The sequence below is a fragment of the Podarcis pityusensis genome (assembly GCF_964106645.2).
Source record: "Podarcis pityusensis genome assembly, contig: HAP1_SCAFFOLD_655, whole genome shotgun sequence".
Lineage (NCBI taxonomy): Eukaryota > Metazoa > Chordata > Lepidosauria > Squamata > Lacertidae > Podarcis > Podarcis pityusensis.
The window spans coordinates 15,001-25,004 of record NW_028293244.1 but is presented as its reverse complement, the minus strand read 5'-3'; the positions used below and the strand labels follow the sequence as shown (position 1 = coordinate 25,004).

The window sequence follows — 10,004 nt, the reverse complement described above, 5'->3', positions numbered from 1 at the left end:
GAAGAATAGAGAGAATGAGAGGAGGGAAGGAGAGAGAGAGAATGAGGAAAAGAGGAGAAGAGGGAAAGAGAGGAGAGGAAGAGAGAGAATGAGAAGAACACGAGGAAAAGAGAGGAAAAGAGAACGAGAAGAAAGAACAAGAGGAAAAGAGAGAGCAAGAGGACGAGAGAAGGAGTGGGAAAAAAGGAGAGGAAAAGAGAGGAGAGGAAAAGAGAAGGAGAGGAAAAGAGAAGAAGAGGAAGAGAAAGAGAATGAGGGAAAGAGGAGAAGAGGGAAAGAGAGAAGGAGAGAACGAGAAGAAAGAACAAGAGGAAAAGAGAGAGCAAGAGGAGGAGAGAAGGAGTGGGAAAAAAGGAGAGGAAAAGAGAAGAAGAGGAAGAGAAAGAGAATGAGGAAAAGAGGAGAAGAGGGAAAGAGAGAAGGAGAGGAGAGAAGGAGAGGAAAAGAGAGAACGAGAAGAAAGAACAAGAGGAAAAGAGGAGAGGAGAAGAGGAAAGAAAGAGAGGAAAAGAGAGAAGGAGAGGAAAAGAAGAGGAAAAGAGGAGAGAATGAGAAGAACAAGAGGAAAAGAGAGGAAAAGAGAAGGAGAAGAAAGAACAAGAGGAAAAGAGAGAGCAAGAGGAGGAGAGAAGGAGTGGGAAAAAAGGAGAGGAAAAGAGAAGGAGAGGAAAAGAGGAGAAGAGGGAAAGAGAGAAGGAGAGGAGAGAAGGAGAGGAAAGGAGAGAACGAGAAGAAAGAACAAGAGGAAAAGAGAGCAAGAGGAGGAGAGGAGTGGGAAAAAAGGAGAGGAAAAGAGAAGAAGAGAAAGAGAAAGAGAATGAGGAAAAGAGGAGAAGAGGGAAAGAGAGAAGGAGAGGAGAGAAGGAGAGGAAAGGAGAGAACGAGAAGAAAGAACAAGAGGAAAGAAAGAGAGGAAAAGAGAGAAGGAGAGGAAAAGAAGAGGAAAAGAGGAGAGAATGAGAAGAACAAGAGGAAAAGAGAGGAAAAGAGAAGGAGAAGAAAGAACAAGAGGAAAAGAGAGAGCAAGAGGAGGAGAGAAGGAGTGGGAAAAAAGGAGAGGAAAAGAGAAGGAGAGGAAAAGAGGAGAGGAAAAGAGAGAACGAGAAGAAAGAACAAGAGGAAAAGAGGAGAGGAGAAGAGGAAAGAATGAGAGGAAAAGAGAGAAGGAGAGGAAAAGAGGAGAGGAGAAGAGGAAAGAACGAGAGGAAAAGAGGAGAGGAGAAGAGGAAAGAACGAGAGGAAAAGAGCCACATTCTAGGCTCTCCAGGCGACGGAAGGTTCTGGAAGGTTCTGGTGAGGAACGGTCGAAGGAGCCCTCACCTGTGGAAGCGCTGGACCTCGTGAGCGCTGCCCAATAGCTGGCTCCGCTCTTCGGCCAATCGCTGGAGGGATCGCCAGCGCTCGTTCAGTTCCTGGGAGACCAATTAATAATAATAATAATGTAATAATAATAATAATAATAATAATAATAACAATAATAATAATAATAAATTTATAATAATTAATTTATACCCCTCCCATTTGGCTGGGTTTCAATAATAATAATAGTAGTAGTAGTAGTAGTAGTAGTAATATATTATTACTCGCCCATCTGGCTGGGTAATAATAATAATAATAATAATAATAATAAATAATTTATAATAATTTTTACTCCTCCCATTTGGCTGGGTTTCAATAATAATAATAGAAGTTGTAGTAGCAGTAATAATAATAATAATAATAATAATAATAAATAATTTATAATAATTAATTTTTACTCCTCCCATTTGGCTGGGTTTCAATAATAATAATAATAATAATAATAATAAAAGTAGTAGTAGTAGTAATAATAATAATAATAATAATATATTATTACTCGCCCATCTGGCTGGGTTTTAATCATCATCATCATCATCATCATTTATATTAATTAATTTATACCCCTCCCATTTGGCTGGGTTTCAATAATAATAATAATAATAATAGTAGTAGTAGTAGTAGTAATAATAATAATATATTATTACTCGCCCATCTGGCTGGGTTTTAATAATAATAATAATAATAATAATAATAATAATAATAAAAATTTATAATAATTAATTTATACCCCTCCCATTCGGCTGGGTTTCAATAATAATAATAATAATAATAGTAGTAGTAGTAGTAGTAATAATAATAATATATTATTACTCGCCCATCTGGCTGGGTTTTAATAATAATAATAATAATAATAATAATAATAATAATAATAAAAATTTATAATAATTAATTTATACCCCTCCCATTTGGCTGGGTTTCAATAATAATAATAATAATAATAATATATTACTCGCCCATCTGGCTGGGTTTCAAGAATAATAATAATAATAATAATAATAATAATAATTTTATTTCTAGAAGGAGAGGGAAAGAGAAGAGGAGAAAACGAGAGAACAAATTTTACCTTGATGGAGTTGAAGGTCGCCACCGTGTGAAGCATCAACTTGGCGGACTGGAAGCGAAAAAGGATCGTTAATAATAATAATAATAATAATAATAATAATAATAATTTATACCCCTCCCATTTGGCTGGGTTTCAATGATAATGATAATAATAATAATAATAATAATAATAATAATGTATTATGTCCCACCCATCTGGCTGGGTTTCAAGAATAATAATAATAATAATAATAATAATGATAATAATAATAATAATAATAATAATAAAGTAATAATATTAATAATAATAATAATAATAATAATAGTATTAATGTATTATGTCCCGCCTATCTGGCTGGGTTTCAATAAAAAGAATAAAAAAGAATAATAAAAGAATAATATTATTATTTATACCCCACCCATCTGCTGGGTTTCAATAATAATAATAATAATAATAATAATTCCCACCCATCTGGCTGGGTAATAATAATAATATTAATAATAATAATAAAATTTATACCCCGCTTGCTAGGCTTCCAAAAATCAAAATCCTTCTGGGGTTTTTTTTGAGACATTTATTTAAAAATAAAAAGAATATTGTGAGTTCTTACCTTCCAAGGAGACGCCGTTTTTGAATCGGTTTCATCCTGTTAATAATAATAATAATAATAATAATAATAATAATAATAATATTAATAATCATAATCATAATCATAATAATCATAATAATGATAATTTATTACATTGTATTTTTTCAACATTATTCTTATATTGCCTTATTTTCAATATTCTTATTATATTATTATATTTGGCTTTTTGGGGATCGAGATCAAAATATGCGGATTTTTTGGGATTGAGATCGAAAATGTGGTTTTATGGGATCGTAAAATGTGATTTTATGGGATCTGAAAATATGGTTTGATGGGATTGAAAAATGTGGTTTGATGGGATCGAAAAATGTGGTTTTATGGGATCGAAAAATGTGGTTTTATCGAAAAATGTGGTTTTATGGGATCGAAAAATGTGGTTTTATGGGATCGAAAATGTGGTTTTATGGGATTGAAAAAGGTGGTTTTATGGGATCGAAAATGTGGTTTTATGGAATCAAAAAATGTGGTTTTATGGGATCAAAAAATGTGGTTTTATGGGATCAAAAAATGTGGTTTTATGGGATCGAAAAATGTGGTTTTATGGGATCGAAAAATGTGGTTTTATGGGATCGAAAAATGTGGTTTTATGGGATCAAAAAATGTGGTTTTATGGGATCGAAAAATGTGGTTTTATGGGATCGAAAAATGTGGTTTTATGGGATCAAAAATGTGCTTTTATGGGATCAAAAAATGTGGTTTTATGGGATCAAAAATGTGCTTTTATGGGATCAAAAAATGTGGTTTTATGGGATCAAAAAATGTGGTTTTATCAAAAAATGTGGTTTTACAGGATCGAAAAATGTGGTTTTATGGGATCAAAAATGTGGTTTTATGGGATCAAAAAATGTGGTTTAATGGGATCGAAAGATGTGGTTTTATGGGATTGGGATCGAAAGGTGGTTTTATGGGATCAAAAATGTGGTTTTATGGGATTGAAAAATGTGGTTTTATGGGATCGAAAAATGTGGTTTTATGGGATCAAAAATGTGGTTTTATGGGATCTGAAAATGTAGTTTTATCGAAAAATGTGGTTTTATGGGATCAAAAAATGTGGTTTTATGGGATCAAAAAATGTAGTTTTATGGGATCGAAAATGTGGCTTTATGGGATCAAAAATGTGGTTTTATGGGATCAAAAAATGTGGTTTTAAGGAATCGAAAAATGTAGTTTTATCGAAAAATGTGGTTTTATGGGATCGAAAAATGTAGTTTTATCGAAAAATGTGGTTTTATGGAATTGAAAAATGTGGTTTTATAGGATCAAAAAAATTGGTTTTATGGGATCAAAAAATGTAGTTTTATCGAAAAATGTAGTTTTATGGGATCAAAAAATGTGGTTTTATGGGATTGAAAAATGTAGTTTTATCGAAAAATGTGGTTTTATGGGATAGAAAAATGTGGTTTTATGGGATCGAAAAATGTAGTTTTATCGAAAAATGTGGTTTTATGGGATCGGAAAATGTAGTTTTATGGAATCGAAAAATGGTTTATGGGATCAAAAAAGGTGGTTTTATGGGATCGAAAATGTGGTTTTATAGGATCAAAAAATGTGGTTTTATGGGATCGAAAAATGTGGTTTTATAGGATCAAAAATGTGGTTTTATGGGATTGAAAAATGTGGTTTTATGGGATCGAAAAATGTAGTTTTATCGAAAAATGTGGTTTTATGGGATCGGAAAATGTAGTTTTATGGAATCGAAAAATGGTTTATGGGATCAAAAAAGGTGGTTTTATGGGATCGAAAATGTGGTTTTATAGGATCAAAAAATGTGGTTTTATGGGATCGAAAAATGTGGTTTTATAGGATCAAAAATGTGGTTTTATGGGATTGAAAAATGTGGTTTTATGGGATCGAAAAATGTGGTTTTATCGAAAAATGTGGTTTTATGGGATCGAAAAATGTAGTTTTATGGGATCTGAAAATGTGGTTTTATGGGATCGAAAGATGTGGTTTTATGGGATTGAAAAATGTGGTTTTATGGGATCAAAAAATGTGGTTTTATCGAAAAATGTGGTTTTATGGGATCAAAAAATGTAGTTTTATGGGATCAAAAAATGTGGTTTTATGGGATCGGGATGAGAAAATGTGGTTTTTATGGGATCAAAAACTGTGGTTTTACAGGATTGGAAAATATGGTTTTATGGGATCTGAAAATATGGTTTTATGGGATTGAAAAATGGTTTATGGGATCAAAAAATGTGGTTTTATGGGATTGAAAATGTGGTTTTATGGGATCGAAAAATGTAGTTTTATGGAATCGAAAAATGGTTTATGGGATCAAAAAAATGTGGTTTTATGGGATTGAAAAAAGGTGGTTTTGTGGGATTGAAAAATGCGGTTTTATGGGATCGAAAAATGTGGTTTTATTATGGGATCAAAAATGTGGTTTTATGGGATTGGGATCGAAAGGTGGTTTTATGGGATCAAAAATGTGGTTTTATGGGATCAAAAATGTGGTTTAATGGGATCGAAAAATGTGGTTTCATGGGATCGAAAAATGTAGTTTTATTGAAAAATGTGGTTTATGGGATCAAAAAATGTAGTTTTATCAAAAAATGTGGTTTTATGGGATCGAAAAATGTGGTTTTATGGGATCGAAAATGTGGTTTTATGGGACCAAAAAAATGTGGTTTTATGGGATCGAAAAATGTGGTTTTATGGAATCAAAAAATGTGGTTTTATGGGATCAAAAATGTGGTTTTATGGGATCAAAAAATGTGGTTTTATGGGATCGAAAGTTGGTTTAATGGGATCAAAAAATGTGGTTAATGGGATCGAAAATGTGGTTTTATGGGATCAAAAAATGTGGTTTAATGGGATCAAAAATGTGGTTTAATGGGATCGAAAATGTGGTTTATGGGATCAGAAATGTGGTTTTATGGGATCAAAAAATGTGGTTTTATGGGATCAAAAAATGTGGTTTTATGGGATCGAAAAATGGTTTATGGGATCAAAAAATGTGGTTTTATGGGATCAAAAAATGTGGTTTTTATGGGATCGAAAAATGTAGTTTTATCGAAAAATGTGGTTTTATGGGATCGAAAAATGTGATTTTATGGGATCTGAAAATGTGGTTTTATGGGATCGAAAAATGTAGTTTTATCGAAAAATGTAGTTTTATGGGATCGAAAAATGTGGTTTCATGGGATCAAAAAATGTGGTTTTATCGAAAAATGTGATTTTATGGGATCAAAAGATGTGGTTTTATGGGATCGAAAAATGTGGTTTTATGGGATCAGGATCGGAAAATGTGGTTTTATGGGATCAAAAATGTGGTTTTATGGGATCAAAAATGTGGTTTTATGGATCGAAAAATGTAGTTTTATCGAAAAATGTGGTTTTATAGGATCGAAAAATGTAGTTTTATGGGATCGAAAAATGTGGTTTTATGGGATCAAAAAATGTGGTTTTATGGGATCGAAAAATGTGGTTTTATGGGATCGAAATGTGGTTTTATGGGATCAAAAATGTGGTTTTATGGGATCGAAAAATGTGGTTTTATGGGATCGAAAGTTGGTTTAATGGGATCAAAAAATGTGGTTTAATGGGATCGAAAAGTGGTTTTATGGGATCAAAAAATGTGGTTTAATGGGATCAAAAAATGTGGTTTAATGGGATCGAAAATGTGGTTTTATGGGATCAAAAAATGTGGTTTTATCGAAAAATGTGGTTTTATGGGATCGGGATCCAAAGACGTGTTTTTTTCGGGATCGGGATTGACAGACGTGGCTTTTTGGGGGATCGGGACCGAGGGATCTGCCCCATTTCCGGCGCCGTCAAACGAGGAGTAGATCCGTCGAAGATACTCACCCGTGGCATCATGCCATAGACTTCCTGAAAGAGAGAAGGATAGGGTTAACTCCTTTTTTGTAAGCGAGAGGATGTAGTAGTAATAGTAATAATAATAACAAGGATAGTGATAATAGTAATAGTAGTAATAGTAGTAGTAATACTAGTAGTAGTAGTAATAGTAATAATAATAATAATAATGTAGTAATAGTAATAATAATAACAAGGATAGTACTAGTAGTAGTAATACTAGTAGTAGTACTAGTAGTAGTAATAATAATAATAATAATAATAATAATGTAGTACTAGTAGTAGTAGTAATAATAATAATAATAATAATAATAATAATAATAATAATGTAGTAATAATAATAATAATAAGGATACTAATAATAATAGTAATAGTAGTAATAGTAGTAGTAGTAATAGTAATAATAATAATAATAATAATAATAATAATGTAGTAATAGTAATAATAATAAGGATAGTAATAATAATAGTAATAATAATATGTATGTGTGTGTATGTGTGTATATATATCTGTGTATGTGTATATATATGTGTTTGTGTATATATGTGTGTGTGTGTATCTGTGTGTGTGTATGTGTATATATGTTTGTGTGTGTGAGTGAGAGTGTCTGTATGTATATGTGTGTGTGTGTGTGTGTGTGTGTGTATCTGTGTGTGTGTATATATAAGCATGTATATACATGTGTGTGTATGTGTATAGTGTATATACGTGTGTGTGTGTGTGTATATATGTATATGTGTGTATATGTATGTGTTTGTATATGTGTGTGTGTGTGTGTGTGTAGTGTATATATATGTGTGTCTATATATATATATGTGTGTGTGTGTGTGTTTCTATGTGTGTGTGTGTAGTGTATATATACATGCGTGTATATATATGTGTGTGAGAGAGATTGTGTGTGTATATTTGTGTGTGTGAATATATATATGTGTGCGTGTGTGTATATATGTGTGTATGTGTGTGTGTATCTGTATGTCTGTGTGTATATCTCTGTGTGTCTCTGTATATATGTGTGTCTGTGTGTATATATGTGTGTGTGCAGTGTATATATGTGAGTGTGTATATATATGTTTGTGTGTGAGAGAGATTGTGTATACATGTGTGCGTGTATGTGCATGTGTGTGCAGTGTATATATATGTGTGTGTGTGTGTGCGTGTATTTGTGTGTATATATGTGTATGTATACGTGTGTGTGTGTGTGTGTATGTGCATGTGTGTGCAGTGTATACATATATGTGTGTGTGTGTGTGTGTCCGTATATATAAGTGTGTCTGTGTGTACATATGTATGTGTGTGTGTGCAATGTGTATATATATATGTGTGTATGTTAATGTATATGTTTGTGTATATATGTGTGTTTGTGTATATGTGTGTATGTGTGCGTATATGCATGTGTGGGGGTTATATATATATATATATATATGTATGTGTGTGTGTGGGTATGTGCGTATATTTTTGTGTGTGTGTGTGTGTGTGTGTATGCATATACATATATATGTATGTGTGTGTATATGTATATACATATATGCGTTTGTGTATATATATATATGTGTGTGTGTGTGTGTCCGTATATATAAGTGTGTCTGTGTGTATATGTGTGTGTGTGCGTGCATGTATGTCTGTGTGTATATATGTGTGTGTATGTATATGTGTGTGCGTGTATGTGCATGTGTGTACAGTGTATACATATATGTGTGTATGTGTCTATATATATAAGTGTGTCTGTGTGTATATATGTGTGTGTGTCTGTGTGTCTGTATATATGTGTGTCTGTGTGTATATACATTTGTGTGCGTGTATGTGTGTGTGTATATATATTTGTGTGTATATATGTATATGTGTGTGCACGTATATATGTATGTGTGTGTGTGTGTATATGTGTGTGTATCTGTGTATGTGTATATATAAGCATGTATATGCACGTGTGTGTGTGTGTGTAGTGTATATACGTGTGTGTGTGTGTGTGTGTGTGTGTATATGTATATGGGTGTATATGTATATGTGTTTGTATATGTGTGTATGTGTGTAGTGTGTATATGTGTGTGTGTGTGTGTGTAGTGTATATATATGTGTCTATATATATGTGTGTGTGTGTTTCTATGTATGTGTGTGTAGTGTATATATACATGTGTGTATATATATGTGTGTGAGAGAGATTGTGTCTGTATATTTGTGTGTGTGAATATATATATATGTGTGTGTGTGTGTGTGCGCGCGCGCGCGTGTGTGTGTATATATGTGTGTATATATATACATGTGTGTGTGTGTGTGTGTCCGTATATATAAGTGTGTCTGTGTGTATATATATGTGTGTGTGAGAGAGATTGTGTCTGTATATTTGTGTGTGTGAATATATATATATGTGTGTGTGTGTGTGTGTGCGCGCGCGCGCCCGTGCGCGCGCGTGTGTGTGTATATATGTGTGTATATATATATGTGTGTGTGTGTGTGTGTCTGTATGTCTGTGTGTATATCTCTGTGTGTCTCTGTATATATGTGTGTCTGTGTGTATATATGTGTGTGTGTGCAGTGTATATATGTGAGTGTGTGTATATATATATGTTTGTGTGTGTGAGATTGTGTGTGTATACGTGTGTGTGTGTATGTGCATGTGTGTGCAGTGTGTATATATGTGTGTGCGTGTATGTGTGTATATATGTGTGTGTATGTATACGTGTGTGCGTGTATGTGCGTGTGTGTGCAGTGTACACATATATGTGTGTTTGTGTGTCCGTATATATAATTGTATCTGTGTGTATATATATGTGTGTGTGTGTGTGTGTGTGTGTGTGTGTAACGAGGAGGCGGCGGCCAAGAGGGATCCACCTGCTGCTGGACGGACTGGATCTCCTCCGCCATCAACCCTTCCGACTCCAAATCGTTGGCCACCTTGTTGATGTCCTTCAGCCGCGACTCGTTGGCCTTCAGATCCTGCGGGGGCGGAAGAGAGCGGGTGAGAATCCACTGGATCCGCTGGATCTCCGGGCGCCATCCGGGAGCCAAGGGGGAAAACAGGGACCTGGCTCCCCGTCCGGATCCTGCTGGGATCTGCCAGAGCTCCGGACACGATCTGGGAGCCAAGGGGGAAACGCTCCGGCTCCCTGACCGGATCCTTCCGGGATCCAATGGCCCTTC

The 10,004-nt window shown here is 34.0% G+C and overlaps 1 protein-coding gene across 1 annotated transcript in view; it reads right to left on the bottom strand.

Annotated features, from left to right (window-relative positions):
• Positions 1–1,320: 1,320 nt before the first annotated feature.
• Positions 1,321–10,004, bottom strand: part of LOC308469187 (spectrin alpha chain, non-erythrocytic 1-like) — a gene marked incomplete at its 3' end in the record, with an annotated part of 14,258 nt that continues 5,574 nt past the window's right edge. The window contains exons 3-7 of the mRNA XM_081024531.1: positions 9,696–9,800; positions 6,861–6,884; positions 3,012–3,047; positions 2,423–2,470; positions 1,321–1,412 (exon numbers count right to left, since the gene is read on the bottom strand). Coding sequence (XP_080880657.1) covers positions 1,321–1,412; positions 2,423–2,470; positions 3,012–3,047; positions 6,861–6,884; positions 9,696–9,800 — 305 coding nt within the window. The remainder of the gene's footprint in view (positions 1,413–2,422; positions 2,471–3,011; positions 3,048–6,860; positions 6,885–9,695; positions 9,801–10,004) is intronic.